Here is a 24,245-nt window from a genome sequence, read left to right as displayed (position 1 = left end):
ACTTATTTAAGGACTAGATTAGATCTTATTTTTGGAGACCACTTGGTATAAAAAGCCTGTTACCCTGTAATGTTAAGCTCTGGAAGAACAGCTCAGAATCATAGCCAAACAAATAGAAAAGTATAAACGCATGCAAAACCTTCACAGAATCAACACAACCACTCAGCTGGATAGGGATCGAAAAAAAATCCGGCTGAAAAAAGGAAGGCTGGAAATTATCTTAGAAACATGAACTCTTAAAAACTTGGGAGGTTGTTGCTCAAGGAGGGTCAGGTAGTCCTTGGCTTATGACCCCAATCGAGCCTAAATTTTCTGCCGCTAAATGAAACATGTGTTACGTGAATGTTGTCCTATTGTGCGACTCTCCTTGCCACAGTTGTTCAGTGAATCCCTGCAGCTGTTAAGTGAGTCACCCGGCTGTTCTGTGAATCCGGACTCGCCAATATCTTTGCTTGCAAGAAGGTCACAAAAAGGGTTCCTGGAACCCCAGAGACACGGCCACCATCATAAATATGAACTGCTGGCCAAGTGGCTGAATTTCGATCATGTGACTGTGGGGATGCTGCAATGGTTGTGTGAAAAACGGGTCTTGAGTGCTGTTATAACTCTGAACAGTCACTAAATGAACTGTGGGGTAAGACAAGATCTACCTGTATATGTTTGGCTCTGTTTCTTTGTCAAACTGAAAACCAACCAAACCAACAAGCTCTCCTTCACAGTGGACAACAGAGGTGGGCTTCAGCAGGTTCTGACCAGTTCTGGAGAACCAGTAGCGGAAATTTTGAGTCGTTTGGAGAACCGGCCAATCCCACCTGTGACTGGCCCCGCCCCCTTCCATTCTCTGCCTCCCATTGAGTCCCAGCTGATCGGCTGGGTCTCCTTTGGTTGCCCTGCACAGGAGAATGGAGCTGGAAAGCAGGTTAGTGGGGTGAAGAGGGAAGGGGGATTTTACAGTATATCCTTCCCTTGCCACGCCCATCAGGCCACGCCCACAGAACCAGTAGTAAAAAACAATCTGAATCCCATCACTGGTGGACAAGCCAAGCCGAACCGATCCACGGCTGGCAATCGGGGGTATTTTTGCACCCCTCTGGGCTGCTGTCCACTCACCAAGAGCACCCAATTTGCTGTATGTGGTAAGATTTCAAGAGAGAGAGAGAGAGACCCCAAAAGAAGAATGCAACCTTAACAAGGAGCACCAAGGATTCACAGTGAGTTATCTACCAAGCAGCCCCTCTATCAACCTTCAGAGTCTCCTGAAATTTTAGAGCAGTGAAGGGCTAGCCTTTTCGTCGCCAAGGGCCCAAAGCGCATGTGTGCGTGCGCATCCCCCAAATGCAACACGCACCCCACCCCCACACATGTGCAACCCCCACACATGCATCTCACCTCCTGCACATGCGTGCACGACCCCCACACACGCCCTGTCCCCTGCACCTGCACGGCAGAGACCAGCTGGCCGATGGATGCGCTTGCACGCATGTGTGGCGGATCTGAGCTGGGGCAACGGCTGGCGTGCCCAGAGAGAGGGCTCTGAGTGCCTTCACAACTTCAGAGCTACCTATGGCTCTGTCCCAGGTCATGCTGGTGACAAATTCAAAACCCGGCTAAGCACCTTTTTGGGGAGTGTCACCCTCCTCACCTGCAGCCAGTTCTTGTAATAGGTTGACCCCGCTCACTCAAGATCAGATTCTGGATGAGATCTTATTACAGGCCAACCTGCCATTCAATCAATCAATCAGAATAGAGTTGGAAGAGACTTTGGAGGTCTTCTAGTCCAACCCCCTGCTCAAGCAGGAGACCCCCCATGCCATTTCAGACTGTCCAGTCCCTTCTCAAAGACTTCTAGTGATAGAGCAAACACACGTTCGGGAGACAAGCCATTCCACTGGTTAATTGTCCTCACTGTTAGGAAGTTTCTCCTTAATTCTGGGTTGCTTCTCTCCTGGATTAGTTTCCATCCCTTATTTCTTGTCTTGCCTTCAGGTGCTTTGGAAAATAAAATGAGGAGGAGGGGAGGAGGAGGAGGGAGCACTGAGGGCTCCTTGCTTGTTTTCCTGCAGATGTTTCATGACCCAACTAGGTAACATCATCAGTGCTACTATCATTCATTGTCAAAGTGCCTAAAAATATCAGTTCTTTTCATATTCATAGAAGTCTTTAGCTTACCTCCATCAGACACGGTTGTAGACTGCAGGGAGAGAAGGGAAGAAGAGAGAGAGAGAGAGAGAAATGATCAGTCTTGAATGCAAAAACTGGAAAATTCTAAGATCTGAGCCAGATTCTTTATGCACCGCTTTGATCCAACCTTCAAACTGTTAGCCCATTCAGTGTGATTTGATTCGGTCCGTTAATGAGAACAAAATGTTCCCGGTGAAAATAAAGGTAAGTTTTTGAATGAATAAAGTTGATTTCAGAGGGAGGGAGACAGTATATTTATTCAAAAAAGAGAAGTACCACTTACGCATCATCACAAAATGAACCGTAAAGCCTACAAACTTGAAATTTGGGCACCTATGTTCCTCTTGGCTTCTAGGTGCTCACTAAGAAAGGATTTTTCCAAAGGACCATCAGAACTATTAGTATTTCCTATATTATTATTATTATTATTATTATTATTATTATTATTATTATTATTATTATATGCTAAGGAGTTCTACTCCCCCTCCCCGCCTGAAAAGAAATCTCTTCCAAATGCAAAACACAAGCAGAGGAGTTTCAGTTTCAGAGAAGCTCCAAGCAGCTTCAGTACAGAACAGTTGAGCTAAGCCATTCCATTCCATTCCTGATTCATTCTACTATTATTCTATTCTATTCTATTCTATTCTATTCTATTCTATTCTATTCTATTCTATTCTATTCCATTCCATTCCATTCTATTCTATTCTTCTATTCCATTCTATTCCATTCCATTCCATATATTCTATTCTATTCTATTCTATTCTATTCTATTCTATTCTATTCTATTCTATTCTATTCTATTCTATTCTATTCTATTCTATTCTTATTCCTATTCCATTCCATTCCATATTTTCTATTCTATGCTATGCTATGCTATGCTATGCTATGCTATGCCATGCCATGCCATGCCATGCCGTTCTATTCTTATTCTTATTCCTATTCTATTCTATTCCTAATTCTAATTCCATCCCATCCCATCCCATTCTTAATCCATTCTACTATTATTCTAATTTTAATTCTATTCTCATTTTCCGGCGTGCTGTTTATTGGATTGAAAAATAAGCCACTGCAAGGCAGAAAAATCTTGAATAAAACCAGAGTCAACACTGTTGCTGCAACAGGGATCTAGCTCCTGGGATCTGTGTCCTGTAAACAACAACCTGGTCTTTGCTGAATTGAATTTTGCAAAAAGGAATTCCCTTAATGGCAACGGTGTCTTCGATTTATTTACAGCCCATAATTTAACCTTTTTTCTGATGTCCACCGCACGTGGTTCTCTGCCAGAAAAATCAGGGCATTAATCGGAATTAAACAGCTGCCAAGCAAAGGGGCAGCCTGCCTTGTTGTTTTTGTCGCTTTTCAGGAGGTTGATTGCTTTTCATTCAAATTATTAATTGCTTGTGTGTGTGTGGGGGGGGGGGTGGACTAGATGACCTACAAGGTCCCTTCCAATTCTGTTAATCTGTTATCGACATTGATGAGCAATGTTGATTGCTTATTTAGTATCCCATGACTATCACTAAGTGTTGTATCTTATGAGTTATGATGAACATATTTTTACGATGACCAGAATTTGTCACTTATAGCTTTTAGGTACACCGAGAGACAAATTCCTTGTGTGTGTCCAATCACACTGGGCCAATATAGAATTCTAAATTATTGTTTTGTCATTTTTTCAGGTTGGCCTTCCCATCTCTAACTCCAACATATTTAACTACCTGATTTTTTTCCACCTTCTTCTAACTTTCAACTCATTACTTTAACTTTTCACTCCCAATTTTTGCCTTGTTGACCTGGGTGTGTGTGTGTGTGTCTCGGCCAGTTTCCCACCCGCCCTGCACCTCATCAAGTGTCCTTTTCATAACCTTCATAACCAGGAGGTAGAAAAGGGCTTGTGCAACTCGGAGCGTAGAAGCCCAAGAATATCCTTGAAGCAGCTAAAAATTGAAGATGTGGGGATCCCTCAACCCAACTGCATGCTGCGGTGGGGGGAGGCAGAGGGGGGGTGACCAGGACAAGGTTTTCAGCCTGCTAACCCCCCAGTGTGAGACCCTGTTGGAAATTTGTCCGTCTGTCATCTAATCCAGGGGTCTCCAACCTTGGCAACTTTAAGACTTGTGGACTTCAAGTCCCAGAATTCCTCAGCCAACAAATTCTGGGAGTTGAAGTTCACAAGCAGTAGTGGGATTCCAATAATTTAACCACCAGTTCTCTGCCTTAATAATTTCTTCCAACAACCATTTCACTAAACTGCTCAGAAACTTCACAACCAGTTCTTGTGAACCAGCGCGAACCGGCTGAATCACATCACTGTCCGCAAGTCTTACATTTGCTAAGGTTGGAGACCCCTGATCTCATCCATCCATTCCTATGAACGGAGACCGTCATTACAGGCAGGCATACACGAATGAAGTTCGCTGGCTGCATGTGCAGAGGGGTGTGTGCCTCGACTTACAACCATAGTGGGCGCCCCCGAATTTACCTCACTTTAGTGAAACTCCGGTCAAATGGAGATTTGGCCCTGTTTTGCGGCTTCTCCTGGAGAATCGTGGCAATCGTTAAGTTGGCGACAACGGTTGGTTCATCAGGAAGGGTCGCAAAAAAGGGGATCGGGGGACACCCGCGCCTGGGACGTCACCACCGTCGTAACTATGAACCAGATGCCCACCATCTGAATTTGGATCAGGGGACTGTGGAGGTGTCACGAGTTGTAAGTGTGAAAACTGGCCCTTAAGTGACTTGTTTCCCAGTGCCATTTTCACTTTGAATGGTCACTCAATGAACTATCATAAGTCGAGGACTAGCTGTACTTGAGGATTTGTTCACTATGATGTCGGACCGAGCTTCGTTCATTTTTTTAAAACTCATCATCTAATTCGTTCCTGGCCAGCTGCTGTTCCTACTGGGAAGAAATAAAATAGCTTCCGTACCTGACGTCAGACAACAAATCGAGATTAAAACATTTCCTTTTGGAAGGGAAGGTTAGAAATGTCTGAATTAGAAGATGTTAAATTGACAAACCGGGTGAAATCCCCACGGAAAACGTGCAATCCAAGACAGAAGCCCTGCTTAGTGTTATGTGGCTTTCTTCTCCATCCAGAGCACCTCCCAAAACATTCCCCCCTCCAACAAGGATTAAAAAGAGCCTAAGTAATAACCCAACTTTTTAAACCTTCTTTCTGCCATCCAATCTGCCCTGAATCTTTTCAATATCCCACCCCGATCTTTTGAAATATCTGTCTTGCACTCGATTCCAAAGAGATTAAAAACCTAAAGCAAAGCAACCCGCGAGAGGATTAACGTTTTGAACGAGCCACAAAACAGTTGTGGAACCGCCGTAAACCAACAAAAAAGTAGCTAAGAAAAAAAAACATCAAGGAAAAAACAAAAATATTTTAAATGGATTGGGAAGCTCACAAGGGAAAGTCAACACTTTGCATTAGTATACTAGGAAACTATTGTATTGTTCATTGACATTGACAAATAACCAATAGTAAAAAAATCACCAATCTGCAGAATAAAGACAAAAAGACATTTTCCCCTAAAACCCAATTTTCCCCCCTTCTCTCTCTCTCTCTTTTTTTTTTAGAAAAGTAAACTTACACGACCGGCGTTGCAAATTTTATCCATGAACAGACAGACTTCTGGGAATTATTATCTTTCATTTAAGTAAAATTCTCGGGCTGGTCGCTGAGACATGCTCCTTCCTTGCCGTCACAACTGGGAGTGTGCAGTATCTTCCCTTCTTCCTTCCTTCCCTCCTTTCTCCCCCGCCAAGTGGGGACCCACCCAGATTCAATGTAGACTTCGTCACCGTGCTACAACATGGAGAAGCAGCCTAAATTCTAGGCTCTAAATTCTTGGGTGACAACCTCTGCATAGCAATGAGCCGTCGACCCAGATAAGCATATTGGTAGATTATCGGTAAGAGATTTTTTGCCCAGAATTTTTTCTTGCTGGTTTCTATGTTTTTGTTTTGTTTTGAAGTTCAATTCCTCCTTTAGGCAAGTTGAATCTTTAAAGCTCTGGATTCAAACAGTCCTGTAAAAGTTTGTTTGCCATTCGCTGCTTTCTTAGCATGTAGCTGCACGTCCACAGAATGGTTACAATCGCACAGCAAGTCGGATCTGTGCCTTGCTCCAATCGACTTGCTCATTCTTCGCTCCTTTTGAGTGTAAGTTTACAAGGCCTTCTCTCCTGGAAGAACAGGATTTCCACCAAAAAAAAAAAAAAAAGAAAGGGTACCACACCCTCTTGTTTGAAACCAGCAGGCTCCGAAAAGGTTGAACAGAAATTTATGTAGAAAAAGAAAACAATTAAAGCGCCCAGCCAAGTCCTGGACTTGCAACACCCTCCTTTAGCGACCAAAGTTATGATGTCGCTGAGAAAAGGGACTTACGGCCACTTGTCACACGACCGTCGTAGGATCCCCCCACGGCCATGTGATCAAAATGCAGGCACTTGGTGATGGCCTCCTATTTGTGATGGTTGCAGCCAGTGGTGGGTTTCCAAATTGTATCCTACTGGTTCTACGTGCGGTTTTATGCACACTACAAGTTCTATGCACACGGTTCTAACGTGTTTTGTGCACGTGCAGAGGATTCAGACTGACCTCTGTCAAGGCTGGTAAACTGCTTTTTAGCTCAGCTGAGGCGTGGCAATCCACTCTGCCATGTGAATCAGCTGAGCTAAAAAACAAGGGAATATAGGAGAGGTAAAGCGGGGCCAACCAGAGGTGGTATTTGCCGGTTCTCTGAACTAGACAAAATTTTTGCTACCAGTACACCAGAACCGGTCCAAACCATTTGAGTATCACCTCTGCAACATCCCAGGGTCATGCGATCCCTTTTTGGGTCACCTCCCGACAAGCAAAATCAATGGGATTTGACTTTACATCCGTTTGCCGAACTTACCCAATGGTGATCCAGTTAACGACGACTGTGAGAAAGATGGTAAAATGGGGCCAAGAAAAAAGTTACTTAGCAAGAAACTTTGCTTCTAACCTTCATGGGGTCTCACAAGGACTCATCCACGGACGGAAGCGAACCAAGATTGATCAGAACTTGGTTCCGGATTTTTTTTCAGGTTACGCTCTGAAGGCAGATTATTTCGGGGGCTTTAGGAAATCTGCAATAAAAAATACCTCCCATGGTGCAGTTAATATTCCACTGCATTGTTTCCTCGGAATCCAACAATAAGAAGCCAAAAAAAAAATATGACTGCTGTTATTAGATTGATCCAGATGCTGAAAAATAAGAGGGAGCAAATGGAAGCCTCTGGGACCCTTCTTGGCTCGATCCCAGGATCATCTGGATGTGCCCAGATCCCCTGCAAAGCTTCAAAGACAGAAACCATCTGCTCTTAACTACAGAACCGAATAACAGAGTTGGAAGGGACCTTGGAGGTCTTCTAGTCCCACCCTCTGCTCAGGCAGGAAAGGGTATAGCATTTCAGACAAATTTCAGACAAGTGACTGTCCGATGTCTCCTTAAAAACTTCCAGTGTTGGAGCATTCACAACTTCTGGAGGCAAGTTGTTCCACTGATTAATTGTTCTAACTGTCAGGAAATTTCTCCCTGGTTCCAGGTTGCTTCTCTCTTTGATGAGTTTCTCCCCATTGCTTCTTGTCCTGCCTTCAGGGGCTTTGGAGAATAGCTTGACTCCCTCTTCTTTGGGGCAGCCCTTCAAATATTAGAAGACTGCTATCATGTCACCCCCTGGTCCTTCTCTTCATTAGACCAGATATACACAATTCTCACAACCTTCATTGCATGTTTTAGCCTCCAGTCCTTAATCATCTTTGTTGCTCTTCTCTGCATTCTTTCTAGAGTCTTGAAAGGATTAGAGCATATACAGAGTGCACCTGGCTTGACTTTTGATTCCCTTGCTGGGCTTAGCTGAGCACAGCTGTAACTTGTGCTGAGCTGGAAGCTGAGCCAACTGCAGAGATAAAAACTTCTAGGCGAACTGCCAACCTTAGCCGAGCAAAATAACTACTTGAGAAACGCAAAATGCATCTATCTGCTCGCAGTAACTAACTTAAAATGTGTTCTTCCCAGTAACTTAAAATATGAGAAACGAAGCTTTGGGCTAAACTGTATTTCTTTCCAATCCATCTAAGTAAAGGTTCCTTTGTTAGCAGAAGAGCCAAGAAAATTTCACAAGCTTTGCATATGATATGAAATAATGTTTCCGTAGCAATGATGGTTTTTGCAAGCTGGGTAATCAATGAACATTCAAGAAAAAGTTTTTTTCGTGCGCACGCACCTGATTTTCTCTCTCTGCCTTGCTGTTTAAGGTGGGAGACAAAAAGGTCGCCCAGTCTTTGCTTCTTGATCAGAGAAATAAAAGCTGATTATCGGTAGCCTCATGTTCAGAGTTTCATTGGACTTATTAGATTCCTAACAGATGTCCTAACAGATAATCAGAGTTGGAAGGGACCTTGTAGGTCATCTAGTCCAATCCCCCACCCAAGCGGGAGACACTACACCATTTCTGACCAATGGCAGTCCAATCTCTTCCTGAAAGTCTCAAGTGATGACGCGCCCACAACTTCCGAGGGCAACTTCTGTTCCATGGGTTGATTGTTCTTACTGTCACAAAGTTTCTCCTTATTTCCAGGTTGAATCTCTCCTTGTTCAGTTTCCATCCACTGTTCCTTGTTTGGCCTTCAGGTGCTTTAGAAAATAGCTTGACTCCTTCCTCCCTGTGGCAGCCCCTCAAATATTGGAAGGCTGCTATCATGTCTCCCCTGATCCTTCTCTTCCCTAGACTAGCCAGGCCCAGTTCCTACAACCGTTCATCATATGTTTTAGCCTCCAGTCCCCTAATCATCCTGGTTGCTCTTCTCTGTACTTTTTCTAGAGTCTCAACATCTTTTTTATAATGTGGTGAACAAAACTGGATGCAGTACTCTAGGTGTGGACTTACTAAGGCTTCCTAAGGCTTCCCAGAGTGGTATTAGTACTTCCCTTGATCTTGATTGTATCCCTCTGTTAATACAATTTAGGATTGCATTAGCTTTTTTGGCTGCTGCTGCACACTGCTGGCTCATATTTAGTTGATTGTCCACTAAGACTCCAAGATCCCTCTCACAGTTACTGCTATTGAGCCTGGTTTCACCCAGTCTATATGTGTACTTTTGGTTTTTCTTGCCTAAGTGTGGGACTTTACTTTTCTCTACATTGAATTTCATTTTGTTAGATATGGCCCAGTGTTCTAGTTTGTCAAGATCCATCTGGATCTTGAGCCTGTCTTCTTGGGTGTTAGCTATTCCTGCCAGCTTAGTATCATCTGCAAATTTGGTAAGTTCCCCTTCTATTCCCTCATCTAAGTCGTTAATGAAGATATTGAAGAGTACTGGGCCTAAGATGGAACCTTGTGGCACCCCACTGCTTACTTCCCTCCATGTAGACTTAGACCCATTAAGGACTACTCGTTGAGTATGGTTTGACAGCCAGTTGCGAGTCCATCTAGTGGTGGTGCTATCTATTCCACTTTTTTCTAGCTTACTAAGAAGTAGGTTGTGGTCTACCTTGTCAAATGCCTTGCTGAAATCTAAATATATTATGTCCGCAGTATTTTGCTGGTCGACTAATTTAGTCACTGTGTTGAAGAATGAAATAAGATTGGTTTGGCATGATCTGTTCTTAACAAACCTATACTGACTGCTAGTTATTACTTTACTTGTTTCTAGATGTTGGCAGATCTGTTTTTTTATTACCTTTTCCAGTATTTTCCCGGGTATTAATGTTAGGCTGATTGGTCTATAGTTTCTTGGGTCTGCTTTTTTTCCTTTTTTGAAGATGGGAACCACATCAGCTCTTTTCCAGTCCTCTGGTAGTTCCCCGGTGCTTCTGAGCTGCACTCAAAAAACCTTGCAGTCTCAACATCTGGATGCAGTATTCCAAGTGTGGCCTTCCCAAGGTATTAACACTTCCCGGGATCTTGATTCTATCCTTCTATTCATGCAGCCTAGGACTGTGTTGGCTTTTTTGGCTGCTTCCACACATAGCTGGCTCAAATTTACGTGATTGTCCACTAGGACTCCAAGATCCCTCTCACAATTACTACTATTGAACCAGGTTGAAGCCCAGAAATGTTAAAGTTGCCAAGGTTGGACACCCTTGGTCTAGAATAAGGGTCTTCAAACTTGGCAACTTTAAGACTTGTGGACTTCAACTCCCAGAAGTCCTGAGCTAACATGACTGGAGGAGGAATTCTGGGAATTGAAATCCACAAGCCTTAAAGCTGTCAAGTTTGAAGACCCCTGGTCTAGAAGGATAGGGGGCCAGCATCTGGCTAACAGCAGCTACCTCTGGTCCAGGGCCACAGGTGTGAGATTGTGCATTGAAACAACTGATGCTAGGCTACCTGAGGAGCTATCCTATGTGAAGGATGTGGCCCCAAAGCTTTATTATGCCCTTGGTGATCACACAACCATCATCATCATCTTCTAACGACCTAATAATCTCTTGCGGGGTGGAGTCTGGGCAACTGAATGGAGCTGAGTGATTATTGGCCGGATGCCCTTCTTGTTGCCAATGTGGAGTCATATTCAGCAAATATATTTCTCATTGTGCCCAGAGAGATAACACAACCAGCCCCAAAGTCTAAATTGGCCACCCTCTCCATAAGAAAACCTTTGCAGTTATGAATACTAAACGTTGCTAAGAAAAGCCGAATTGAAGACTCAAAAAATGAGGAACCGGGGAAGGGGAAAGTGACTTTGAGACAAGGGTACCCCGAAATATATTTATGATTAATTTTCCTGAGTCAAAATGAACTGTGTCATTGACCGTCTTCGTTCCAAATCATCAAAAGTCACAAGTTACCTCAAGATCCTCGAGCGAACGGGTAACGCTGAATCTCTTGGAGCGCCCAAACGATCTCCGAGCCGAAGAAGAGGGATGGAAGAGTTGCACCAATCCAAAAGCGGGTCCGAATTTTGTGCCCTAAATCAGCCAAAAAGAGACACTGAATGTCGGTGTCAGCCTTCCAAGTAACAACCTCCAAATTAAAAGACTCCCGAGACTGTTATCTTCTCAAAGATCCATTTTATTAGAGTCTAGCCCGATACCTGTGCTTCGCTACAAAGCTATGTGGTTGGGCTTAGTTTTGGAGGCTTTAGTTTTTGCAACAATTTAGAGGGTCGTTGAGGACACTTGGGAGGTTTATCTGTGTCCTCAGAGTCATCTGAGTATTGCTCCTGGTTCCTGTAGCCTCGGATGACCTTGAGGACACAAATAAACCTCCAAGTGGCCTCAACGACTCTCTAAAAGGATGCAAATGACCAGCTGCCTGCAAGGAGTATCAATCCTTCCGTTCCCCACCATCCGGTCAGAGCTGAAGAAGCTTCTTGGATGAGAAGCGAAACATCTTCAAAGAAAAACCAGAAAGTTCAGTTGCCTCTGGAAAAAAAAGCACTCCAAGGACCTAGACAAAGCTCCAAGTGGCCTCAATGACTCTCTAAAAGGATGCAAATGACCAGCTGCCTGCAAGGAGTATAAATCCTTCCATTCCCCACCATCCTGTCAGAGCTGAAGAAGCTTCTTGGATGAGGAGCAAAATGTCTTCAGAAGGAAAACAAACAAGAAAGTCCAATTGCCTTCACAAATGTCTCACTTAACGAGAAATTTTGGGCTCGACTGTGGTCGTACGTTGAGGGCTACCAGGGATCGATGGATCACTTTGGGCTATTTATTTTGGAAGAATATTAGCTCTAGCACTTGGAGTGGTGAGGTGACCTAGAGGTGGAGCTCTCACAATCTGGAGGCTGTGAGTTCGATCCTAGGTAGAGGCAAATATTGCTCTCTCTGGGCAGAATGAGACTATATCTGCCAAACAAAAAACTCTGCATTGGTGACAGGAACGGCATCCGGCCAGTAAAACGCTCCGCTAACTCCTTTCAGTTGCCCAGCTCCTTGCAGTTACCCTGCAAGGGATTATGAGGTCATTAAAAGAGGAGGAGGAGGATTAGCTCTAGCACTTGGGAGACACTCAATAAAATAATCGTTTCTTGCACTCATGTTCACCCCAAGAAATCTGTCATTCCAATTCATTAGGAGGAGCTGATATTTGATGAAACAGTCCAGATGCACGAACAATGCTAGCAAAACTGCATAACCCTACATCAAGTTATTTTTTGTTAGGTAATTATACTGCCCGATCTTTGTTTCCATTTGCAAGGTTTCAAGTTCTTTGTCGAGCAAAATTAGCGGCAGCTGGGATTTATTTAGTGTTGCATACACCAGCAATGTGAATTTTCTTAATTGCAGGGTTTCGTTCTATTTTTAAACAATAGAATCCAAAAACATTCTTATTACGGGGTGCTGTGAATTTGAGGGGGAGGAAACCATTTTCCGAAAGGGTAAACGCTTTAAATAGCAGCCCTGGTTTCATTCCCTCCGACGTCCCCATGGAATGTTAACGCTCGCCATTGTGCCGCCTCCACGCTGCAACTCTGAGCAGGCAAAGGGGTGGATCCAGATTTAGGCCTGTACATTTGGTAGGGAACAAATTGTCCCAAAGGTGTTTTTTTTTTTTTTTTCAGGAGGCAACTGGACTTCCTTGTGTTTTTTTCTTTTGAAGACATTTCGCTCCAAATCCAAGAAGCTTCTTTAGCTCTGACTTGGATGGAGGAGAAGGGAAGGATTTATATAGCTTGCAGACAGCTGGTCATTTGCCGGTGAGGCTACTTGGAGGTTTATCTGTGTCCTCAGGGTCACCTGAGTGGGGCTCCTGGTTCCTGTAGTCTGCAATTTTTTTTCTCTGGAAATCCATTCCTACTCCCACACCATTCAAAGGGCGTTCGTCCCAAATTGTACAGCTAAAAGTAGACAAAAGGAATAGGAATGGATTTCCAGAGAAAAAAGTTACAGGCTATAGGAGCCAGGAGTACTACTCAGGGGACCTACTCCAGCGATAACAGTAGCAATTACACTTAGACTTATATACTGCTTCACGGTGCTTTAATGCCCTCTCTAAGCAGTTTACAACGTCGGCCTCTGGCCCCCAACAACCTGGGTCCTCATTTTATGAACCTCAGATGGATGGAAGGCTGGTCAGAATCGAACTGCTGGCAATGGACAGAGTTAGAATGTAGTATTGGAAGGAAGGAAGAAAAGAAGGGAGGGAGGGAGGAAGAAAGAAAGCAGTACCACTTAAGATTTATATACTGATTCACAGCGCTTTACAGCCTGCATTAACACACACATACAGATACCTCATCTTCTTTTAACGACCTCATAATCCCTTGCATGGTGGAATCTGGGCAACTGCATGAAGGTGAGTGTTTACTAGCCGGATGCCCTTCCTGTCACCAATGCAGAAGTTTTTTTTCAGCAGATCTGTCTGTCTGTCTGTCTCTATTTGTATCTATCTATCTATCTATCTATCTATCTATCTATCTATCGATCGATCTATCATCTATCATCTATCTTTCTATCTTTCTATCTATCTATCTATCTATCTATCATCTATCTTTCTATCTTTCTATCTATCTATCTATCTATCTATCTATCATCTATCTATCTATCTCAATCAATCAATCAATCAATTAAAGAACGCACATTTGTGTTGAGGACTACCTGCATTTCATTAACAGACGTACCTTCTTGTCTTCTTGGGGGGACCTGAAGCCCTGTCGAGAATCCAAGCGATCCTCCCTCTGAAATTCTTTCTCCGCCGGCTCTTTCTTTGGGGACAGGAGATGAGGCGGAGTGAAGCCGCCGCTGACCTTGTATCTGTCTGCTGGGATTTTGCTCATGGGAGGCGGAAGCGTCCCGCAGTTGACACTCGACCAACCGTCGGTAGAGTCCGTGTACGACTCTTGGTCGCTCAGGCATCCCTGCTGCCAGTCTTTCAGCACGTGGGCAGGCAACCACCTCTGATGGTCCCCGGGGATCTTCTGACCTGAGGCTTTGGACAAAGGCCCCGGGACTTCAACGTGAGCCGAAGAGGCCAGAAACGTACTAAGGTTTTGAGATTTGTCGTTCTGGAACGTGGGAACTAAGCCTACGTTTTCTTGTTCGTGACCAAAACTCCAGTGGGGATTCTGAGCTCTGTTTATTGGACTGCTCTGGAGATTGCTAAGCGGGTGTTTGTTGGAGTTGCTGCCTAAGTCTACCACTAAAACCCGACTTTTTTCCTCCTGATTGACGTTCCCGATCCCGCTATCGCTGTTACTGCTCATGCTGTTGTTCCGCTGGGCGTCCGCGTCTCCGTCTAGGAAGGCCCTGGCCCGCACCCCGTCAATGAAATCCCCCATGTCCCTGTAAAGGACAGAGACAAACTGAAGGACCGGGAAAGATGACAAGGGGAACTCGAGGCAGCCATTGGTGTCCGGATCGGCCGTGCATTCCAATCCGAACCGCCGGGCAATGCCCTGGTGAATTTTATGACTGAAGAGCTCAGGATCCACCATAAAGACGTGACAGGACGTCCTCAGGATCGCGTCATCCTCCGGAGCTAAGCTTGCCTCCTCGATGCTCTGCATGGTGACCAGTCCAAAAAATCGCTTGTCGTCGGGACAGAGCGCGCTGAAGGCCAGCTTCTCGGCTGGATAGGTTGCAATCACGATGGACGGGTTTGTGCACAGCTGGACGGCATCATGCATGATCCGTAGGGCCACTAACGAATGGATGCGTTGCTCGGCCCGAAGGCGGCGCATGCAGCCACGGATGGCCTGCAAGCTGTCGTATTCCAGATTTGAGCTGGAAGAAGGGAGCTCGATGGACCCCAAGTATCCCACAATCATGGCCACGTTCAAAACGCTGGCGTCAATTGCACCACATTCCTGGTCTTCCGGGCAAGCTTGAAAAACCGAGTTGTGGTTCGCGGTCTGGGCCTGCTCATCGTACAGGACGTGGGGTTTATCGTTTGTCAGCGGAGATTCTGTTTCCAACTTGGCCCCCTCGTGGACAGACTTTTCCTTTCTTTTTGGCACCTGTGTCTCGCTCGGGCCAATATTAGAATTTTCGAAGATCATGTTGAAAATTTCACCGGATTGCATTTCCTCAACCACTTTCACCGCCCGGTTTATACCCGGGCCTTTCAGGTCAAGCATGGTCTTTGGCCACCCTTTTCCGTCATAAAGGCCCTCTTCTTCCTCGCTGGAACAAGCTTCCGCATGACCGAACCCTTCGGCGATGACCATGTGCAAAACCCCCGAGCATTTGCCGATCAGCTTCACCACGTCTTCGTGGGAGGCCCTTTTCACATTGATTTCGTTGATGGCAAATATTTTATCCCCTGCCTTCAGTCCCACGTAATCGGCCGGACTTCCTTTTAAAACAGAATTCAACACGCAGGGAGCTTGGCCAGAAAGAGTAAAGCCATATCCCGCTCTGCCTCGGGCGATTTCGACGTTTCGGATGCTGGAGCTGTGAGCCCGTAGCCGACGCTTGGGTTTCTCTCCTAGCCTGTACATGCTGGCATTTGGTCGGGGCAAAATAACCTCTGTCTGGAATTACATTTTTGTGGGTTATCCCTTCTCTTGTCCTAAAGGAAAAAGAACATCCAAAAAAGAGGTTGAGACTTTGGAAAAATAAATAGAAATTCTTTACTGGCCATGTGTGATTTGGACACACACAAGGAATTTGTCCCCGGTGCAGAAGCTCTCAGTGTACATAAAAGCTATAAGTGATAAATCATGATCACAGTCGTCATAAAAAATACATTCCTCGTAAATCATAAGATACAACACTTAGCAATAGCCATAGGATACTAAATAAGCAACCAATGTAAACTGTACTAGGAAACTAAATGAAATAATACAAATTGTAAAATTACAAGCAACAAACTTATAGTCGTAAAGTAGAAATGTAGGTCGTAGGAAGGACGAGAAGAAAAAGTGCAGAGAAGAGCAACTGAGATGATTAAAGGCCTGGAGAGTAAAATATGTGAAGAAGGGTTGCAGGATTTGAGTTTGGCCAGTCTAGAGAAAAGAAGGACCAGGGGAGATATGATAGCAATCTTCCAGTATTTGACGGGCTGCCCCAAAGAAGGGGAGGGGGTCAACTTATTTTTCAAAGCACCAGAAGGCAAAAGAAGAAACAATGGATAGAAACTCATTAAGGAGAAAAGCTACCTGGATTTAAGGAGAAACTTCCTAATAGTGAGCACAATTCACCAGTGGAACAAGAAGTTGCCTTCAGAAGTTGTAGGTGCTCCATCACTGGAGGTTTTTAAGAAGAGACTGGACAGCCACTTGCCTGGAATGGTCTAGATAGGACTTCCTGTTTGAGCAGGGGGTTGGACTAGAAGACCTCTGTCATGCCCCTGTTGGAGCCCGGGACAGATGGAGTCTGGGACAGAAGGGAGAGATGGAACAGCTGACAGGGAGTGGGGGTGTGGCTCTGGTGGTTGTGGAGGAAACTGGGGAAGGGCACAGGCCGGATGGGCATTCCGAGGAAGACCCAGGCCCATCCCCTCTTCATCCTAGGGCACGCAGGGAGGAGCGGATAAGGGAGAAATGTGAGTGGCGTGGTCTACGGGGGAGGAAGGGGCCCCGATCCCCTTCATGGGCTGCAGCTGGGAGGACTGTTTAAAAGGACAAACTATGCATGGCAAAGTTGCTGGAAGCAAAGTGTGCATTATTCTTGTTGGAGCTTATCTGGGTTTTGGCTTCCTCCCAACTGTGGTTGCTGCGTTATCTGGTAGAGGTCTGCAATTTATCATCCTTGCCCGCCATAGTAATTCCTTCAGTGTGGTTTGTGTTGGGTTTTTTTAATTTTGAATTAACTTTACTTTGGGTGCAGACTGCATTTACTCCCTTCGTAAACTGTTTTCTTTAAGAGTTTGATATCCAGCCGAGGATAATTGAACACTGGGAGCCAAGTTGAAGGCATTAAAGGGAATTTATTCTATTTTTGTGACATGCCCCGAGTCATCACAACCTCCAAGGTCCTTTCCCACTCTGTTATTCTGTTGTGGGTGCTCCATCACTGGGTTTCAGCAAACCTGGCAGGGCTTGGACAGACTCGCTGCAATTGTTAAATTGGTCCCATTCGGTTGTTAAGCGAATCCGGACTCCCCCGTCGACTTCACTGTTCAGAATGCCCTAAGCCACGTTCCATGGGTTTCCCAGCCATTTAATACAGGCAGTCCTCGACTTGGCAGCTACAACCGAGCCCACAATTTCTGTCGTTAAGTGTCACGTTTGCTGAATTTTGCTGAACCTTTTACGAACTTCTTTGCCGCCATCAGTAAGTGAATCCCAGCAGCTGGCAAGTTAGTAGCCCTGTTGGTCAGGCAAACTTGGCTTTTCCCCTGGACTCAACTTGCGAACCTAACGGAGCTCAACATTTCTGTCGCTAAGGGAGACATCCGTGTGAGTTCTGTCCCCTGTTACGACTTTCCTTCCCCCCCTGCGGACTTTGCCGATCTGAAGGTCGCCAAAGCAGATCACGGGTCCCCCAGGGACCTCGGGATCATCCTAAATATGAGTCGGTCATCAAGGGTCTGAAATTTTGATCCCAACCCTTGGTTGGGGGAAAATGCTGCACCGGTCGTAAGTTTGAAAAAGGGTCATACCTCGCCTTTTTCAGGGCCGAGATAACTTTGAATGGCCACTAAACGAAACCGTTGTAAGTCCAGGACTGCCTCTCCTGCAAACCCCTGGGCTGGCAAATTGATTCAGTTATCCCGGGAGAGAGAGAGAGAGAGAGAGAGAGAGAGAGAGAGAGAGAGAGAGGTATCTCCCCCACTTTCCTTCCTTCTTTCTTTCTTTTGCTCCCTCCCTTTTCCTCCCTTCCTTCCCCCGGCTACCCCTCCTTCTCACTTCCCTCCCTCCCTCCCTCCCTTCCTGTTCTTCCTTACCTCGTCTTTTGCTCTCCCTCCCTTTATCTTCCTTCCTTCCCTTCCAACTCCTCCCTCCGTCCCATCCTTCTTTTTACCCCTCCTTCCCTTCCTGTTTTTTCCTTCCTTCCGCCTTTCCTACTTTTCTTTCTTTTGCTCCCTCTCTCCCTTTTCCTTCCCCTCTCTCTACGCCTGCCTCCCTCCCTTCTGTCCTTCCTGATCTTTTTCCCTGCCCTCCTTCCCTCCGTCTCTTTTCTTTCCTTCTTTATTCCTTTTTCCTTCCTTCCTTCCCTTTCTACCCCCTCCTTTCTTCCCAATTTTTCCTTCCTTCCTTCTTTCCTTTCCTTCTTTTGCTCCCTCCCTTTTCCTTCCTGTTTTTTCCTTCCTTCCCTCTTTTCTTCCCTTCTCTTTCACTCTCCCTCCCTTTTCCTTCTCTCTCTACGTCTCCCTCCCTCCTGTCCTTCCTGTTCTTTTTCCTTCCTTCCTTCACTCATCTCTTTTCTTTCCTTCCACTGCTCTTCCTTTCCTTCCTTCCTTCCCTTTCTACCCTCCCCTCACTTCCTCTCTCTCTTCCCTCCTTCCTGTTCTTCCCTCCCTTTCTTTTTGTTTGCTCTCTCCCTCCCTTTACATTCCTTCCTTCCCTTTCTACCCCTTTCCCTCCCTCCCTTCCTTTCCTGTTCTTCCTTCCTTCCTTCCCCTTCTACCCCTCCCTTCTTCCTTCCTGTTTCTTCCTTCCTTCTCTTCCTTTCCTTTTTCTCCTCCTCTCTTCCTTCCTGTTTTTCTTCCTTCCTTCTTTCACTCTCCTCTCCTCTTTCCTCTCCCTCCCTTTCCCTCCCCTCTCTAATGCCTCCCTCCTCCTCCTTCCCCTCCCCCTTCCGTCCTGTTCTTTTTCTTTCCTTCCCTTTCTCGCTTTTCTTTCCTTCTCTCTTTCCTTCTCTCTCCCCCTTCTTCCCTCTCTCCCTCCCACACAATTTTAGAGTGGAGTCGACCCACCTTCCAGCCCCTGAGGTGGCCTGGAGCTGTGTCCACCCCTGGCCAGGTCCAATTGGGCCAGCCAGACTTGTGAAACTCGGGGAACGGGTTCAAGAAAGGCACCACACCTGTGAGCAATTATCAGAGGGCTTTCCTGAGCCTTGCCAAAAGGGAGACGGAGATCAAAGGCCATTTTAGAACAGAGCTATTATTCTAGGATAATGATTAGTTATCAGACTGACAGCTCCGGAGAAGAAGGACCGCAGTACTAATTAAGAACAATTGCAAACACAAGGAAGGGTATCGTGAAAGAAAGATAATAAGAGAGGACAGAAAGTACAGGTCATCCTCAACTTACAACGGTTCACTTAGTGGCCATCTGAAGTTACAAAGGCATTTGGAAAAAAAAACAAAAACAATTCAGTAACCATTTTTTTTTTTTACTTCTGACCAGGGGTGGGATTCAAAAAACCTAGCAAACGATTTCGCTGCCTGGTTGCGGGGTGGGCGTGGCCATGGTGGGCATATCCCACCGGAACTTCCGAGAGGGCCACTTTTCGCTTTCCACAGAGTCCGGAGGCTTACCTCGGGACTTTGGGAGGGTGAAAACAGCCTCTCTCGGGCTCCGGGGGGCCCCTGGAAGCCGGGAACAGGCCCGTTTCAAGACTTCCAGAAGGCCCATTTTTCACCCTCCCAGACTCCATGCGGCACACAGAGACTCCTGAAAGGGGCGGGCGGGCGGGGCCCACCAGACTTCCGGGAGGGCAGATTTTCACCTTCCCCAGAATCCTGAGGCTTCCTCGGGACTCTGGGAAGCCAAAAACAGCCTCTCCCGGGCTCCGGAAGCCAGAAACAGGCCTGTTTCTGGACTTCTGGAAGGCCCGGTTTTTCACCCTCCATGCGGGCCACACGGAGAGTCCTGAAAGGGGTGGGGTGGGGTGGGTGGGGCCAGCTGGTCGGTTCAACTACCAGTTTGGCGAACCAGATGTAAATTTAACTTCTGGTTCGCCCAAACCATTCTGAACTGGCTAAATCCCCCCGCTTATGACCATTGAAACTTCTGCATGGTGGCGTGATCAAAATTCGGCTGACTGACAGCTGGCTCACATCTATGATGGTCGCCGTGTCTCGGGAGTGGGGTGAAATGTGATTTCTTTTTGCGACCACCTGATGATTAAAGTCAATGAGGGAAGCCCGATTCTCTTCACAACCGGGATTTGACTTAACAAAGGCGGGGAGAAAAATTGCAATAATGGGGCAAAAGTAAACTCACTTAACAAAGGTCTCCCTTTGGCAACCTAAGTATGGGGCTCAACTGTGATCATACGGTGAGGACTCCCTGTATTCCTGATCTTGGTATAAGAAAAAATAATTTATTATACCACCAAACCAAAGAATAAGGACAAGTTTGAATAATAGCAAGAGCAGAAGGAAGAGCACTTAGACTGATATATCACTTCACAGTGCTTTCCAGCCCTCTCTAAGCAGTATATGGAGTCAGCTTCTTGCCCCACAAAATCTGGGTCCTCATTTGACCCACCTCGGAAGGACAGAAGGCTGAGTCAACCTGGAGCCGGTCAGGATTGAACTCCAGGCAATGAGGAGAGTTAGCCTGCAATGCTACATTTTCAATGGAACGAAGGAAGGAAGGAAGGAAGGAAGGAAGGAAGGAAGGCTGAATCAACGAGCTGCTCAGGAACGAACTGCTGGCAGTGGGCAGAATTAGCCTGCAATACTGCATTCTAACCACTAGGAAGGAAGGGAAAGGAAAGGAAAGGAGGAAGGAAGGCTGAGTCAACCTTGAGCTGGTCAGGATCGAACTGGTGGCAATGAGCAGAGTCAGCGTGCAATTCTGCATTCTAACCACTAGGACACCATGGCCTGCCTGCCTTCCTTCCTTCCTTCCTTCCTTCCTTCCTTCCTTCCAACTTAGCAATAGCACTTAGGCTTATATACCGCTTCATGGTGCTTTTCCAGCCCTCTCTAAGCAGTTTACAGCGTCACCTCTGTCTTGACCCCAACAATCTGGGTCCTCATTTTATGAACCTTGGAAGGACAGAAGGCCAAGTCAACCTTGAGCTGGTCAGGATCAAACTGCTGGCAGTAAGCAGAGTTGGCCCTTCATTACTGCCTTCTAACCACTGGGAAGGAAGGGAGGGAGGGAGGGAGGAAGATTAAAGGGAAGGAAGGGAAGGAAGGAAGATTAAAGAGAAGGGAAGGGACGGGAGGGGAGGGGAAGGAAGGAAGGAAGGAAGGAAGGAAGGAAGGAAGGAAGGAAGGAAAGGGAAGGAAGGAGGGAAGGGAAAGGAGGGAGGGAGGGAAGACTAGCAATAGCACTTAGACTTATATACCACTTCAGAGTGCTTTACAAGCAGTTTGTAGGGGAGTTTACAGAGTCAGCCTCTTGCCCCTCCCCCAACAATCTGGGTCCTCATTTTCCTGACCTTGGAAGGAGAGAAGGCTGAATCAACCTTGAGCTGCTCAGGACTGAGCTACTGGCTGTGGACAGAGTTAGCCTGCAATGCTGCATTCTAAGCACAAGGAAGGGAGGAAAAAAGGAAGGGAGGAGGGAGGGAAGGAAAAAGGAAGGAAGAAAAATGGAAGGAAGGAAAAGATGGTAGGAAGGAAAAGACAGAAGGGAGGGAGGGAAGAAAGGAAGGAAAAAGGAAGGAAGGAAAAAGGAAGGAAAACAGAAGGATGGAAAAGATGATAGGAAGGAAAAGATAGAAGGGAGGGAGGGAAGGGAGGAAGGAAGGAAGGAAGGGAGGAAGCTAGCAATAGCGCTTATTGCCCCCAGGACAATAACACCAGAAAACCTGGTGTTGCAGGTTTTCAATTCAATGTGTGGAGTGTGAAGGATGTGTGTGTTTGTGTTTATTTTCATGGTCATGATGTGCACTGAAGATGGAGTTTGATTTCGTTGGACGAGGTGCACAGACAACCAAGTAAACTAAACTCAGTAAAAATCATGCCCAGTTGGGGGCTCCTGTCTCCCAAATAACTTAGCAGGGTCACCCCAGGAAAATTCAGGCTTGGCCAGGAATTGAAGCACTTAAAATGTAGGCTGTGATGGGTGCACCGTGGAAAGGCTAATAATTGAAGGGGGGAAAGAGAAAAGAAAAGAAAAAAAAACCCAGAAGCAAATCCAAGTGGTTCCCAGCCCCTGAAGCGAGACCCGGAATGGAATTCAGCCTCTGTCATTTCGCTCTTGTTTTCGTCCGGCAACCAAAATTACCAGCCCAGCCAGGAAGGTAGGAAGCCAAGGAAGCCCCAGGGAAGAAAACCCAAGAAACTAGAAAAGGCTCTCGGAAGCAGACAGGTAGCTAAGCAGGCAGGTGGCCTCGCAAGACAGGTAGTCCTCGACTTACGACACTCTGTTTAGTGACTGTCCGGAGTTAAAGCGGCAGGGGAAAAAAGTGATTTATTTTTCACCCTTATGACCATCGCAGCTTCCTCAAGGTGAAGTCAGTTACATTTGCATGCTTGGCAACGGACTCATCTTTACGACGGTGGCAGTGGCTCACATTTACGACGGTGGCAGTGTCACCTGATCCCTTTCGGTGACCTTTTGGTGAGCAAAGCCCAACCGGGGTGGGTGGGTGGGTGGGGAAATGGCCACATTCACTTAATGACCATTGTGACTTAACGGAACAGGCCGCAGGGATCCGCTTAACAACGGGGGTGAGAACGGTTGTAAAATGGGGGCAAAGCTTGCTTCAAACAAATCTCTCGCTCAGCAATGGAAATTTTGGGGCTCCCTTGCAGGTGAAAGTCGAGGACCATCCTCCAGCAGGGAATAATAACTTCAGCTGGAGGAGGAGGAGGAGGAGAGGCACCAACTTAGCCCAGAAACTGAAGCTTAGTGGGAAGAGAAAGGAAAAAGAAAGGAGGGGAAAGGGGGGAAAAGAGGAGCGGAGGGGGAGGAGTAGAGGAAGGGGGGAGGAAGGGGAGAGGAAGGGGGAAGAGAGGGGAAGAGAAAGGACAGGGAAAGGAGAAAAGGAAGGAGAAGGGAGGGAAGGAAGGAGAGAGAGGGAAAGGAAAGAAAGGGAAGGGGCAAGGGAGGGAAGGAAGAACGGGAGGGAAGGGGAGGAGGAAAAGGAGGAATATAAAAGAATGAAGGGGAACAGAAGGGGGAGGAGGGAGATAAAAGGAGAAAGAGAAGGGAAGGAAGGAAGAGGGAAAGGAAAGAAAGGAAGTTAATGGATGAAGAAAGGAAAGGAATGGAAGGGAAGGGAAGGAAAAGAAGGGAAGGGAGGGGAGGAAGGAAGGAGGAAAGAGAAAGAAAGAAAAAAGAAAGAAAGAAAGAGGGAAAGGAAGTGAAGGAAGGAAAGGAATGAAGGAAAGAAAGAGGGGAAGGAGGAAAGAGAAAGAAAGAAAGAAAGAAAGAAAGAAAGAAAGAAAGAAAGAAAGAAAGAAAGAAAGAGGAAGGAAGGAGGAAAGAAAAGAAAGAAAGAAAGAAAGAAAGAAAGAAAGAAAAGAAAAAAGAGGGGGATGAGAAAAGAAAAAGAAAGCGAGCGGGGGAAGGGGAAGAAAAAGAACAAAAGAAAGAGGAAAGGGAAGGAGAAAGAGGGGAATGAGAAAAGAAAAGAAAGAAAGGGGGGAAGGAAGGAAGAAAAAGAACAAAAGAAAGGAAGATGAGAAGAGAGGAGAAAGGGGAAGGAGGAAAGAAAAAGAAAGAAAGAAAGAGGGGAAGGAGGAAAGAGAAAGAAGGAAGGAAGGAAGGAAAGAAAGAGGGGAATGAGAAAAGAAAAAGGAAGAAAGAGGGGAAGGAAGAAAAAGAACGAAAGAAAGAGAAGGAAGAAAGGAGAAAGAGGGGAAGGAGGAAAGAAAAAGAAAGAAAGAGAGAGAGAGGAGACGGGAGGGAAGGGCCAGATGCCCTCGCAGAGCCCCCACGGGGGAGGCCAAAGCCCCTTCCCCAAACCCTCCCCCGCAAAGCAACCGCGACCCCCTCCCGTCGCCCCCCCACCCTCGCCCAGCGCCTCCTCCCTCCCCCGGGCCGGAGCGGCGCTCCTTCCCCATGAGGAGGAGGAGGGTCTCCCTCGCCCCCCGCCCGCCCTTTGTCCGCCGCCGCTCACCTCCGCCGCCGTTGCCGAGGCCGCCGCCGCCGCCTCCTTCGGCCCCCGTTGCCAAGGCGACGCGCGCCGCCGCTGTCAATCACCGGGCCCGCTCAGGCCCGCCCCCCGGCTGGCGTGGCAGCGTCGCTCTGCCTGCGGACTACGGCTCCCGGCCTGCAACGCGGCGAAGGGAGGGAGGAGGGAGGGAGGAAAGGAGGCGGGGAGCTCTCCTCTCTGGCC

At 46.6% G+C, this 24,245-nt stretch overlaps 1 protein-coding gene across 1 annotated transcript in view; it reads right to left on the bottom strand.

The window, feature by feature from the left end:
- The window catches only part of RGS12 (regulator of G protein signaling 12), a 60,682-nt gene extending 36,537 nt beyond the window's left edge, over positions 1–24,145 (bottom strand). The window contains exons 1-4 of the mRNA XM_026699772.2: positions 24,027–24,145; positions 13,793–15,681; positions 11,016–11,135; positions 2,170–2,191 (exon numbers count right to left, since the gene is read on the bottom strand). Coding sequence (XP_026555557.2) covers positions 2,170–2,191; positions 11,016–11,135; positions 13,793–15,610 — 1,960 coding nt within the window. The 5' untranslated portion in view covers positions 15,611–15,681; positions 24,027–24,145. The remainder of the gene's footprint in view (positions 1–2,169; positions 2,192–11,015; positions 11,136–13,792; positions 15,682–24,026) is intronic.
- Between the last annotated feature and the right edge of the window lie 100 nt (positions 24,146–24,245).

The sequence above is a fragment of the Pseudonaja textilis genome, chromosome 6, assembly GCF_049901715.1.
Source record: "Pseudonaja textilis isolate UNSWEBS1 chromosome 6, rPseTex1.2, whole genome shotgun sequence".
NCBI classification, from domain to species: Eukaryota; Metazoa; Chordata; class Lepidosauria; order Squamata; family Elapidae; genus Pseudonaja; species Pseudonaja textilis.
The sequence above is the reverse complement of the archived record's forward strand: the minus strand, read 5'-3'. Positions and strand labels throughout refer to the sequence as shown.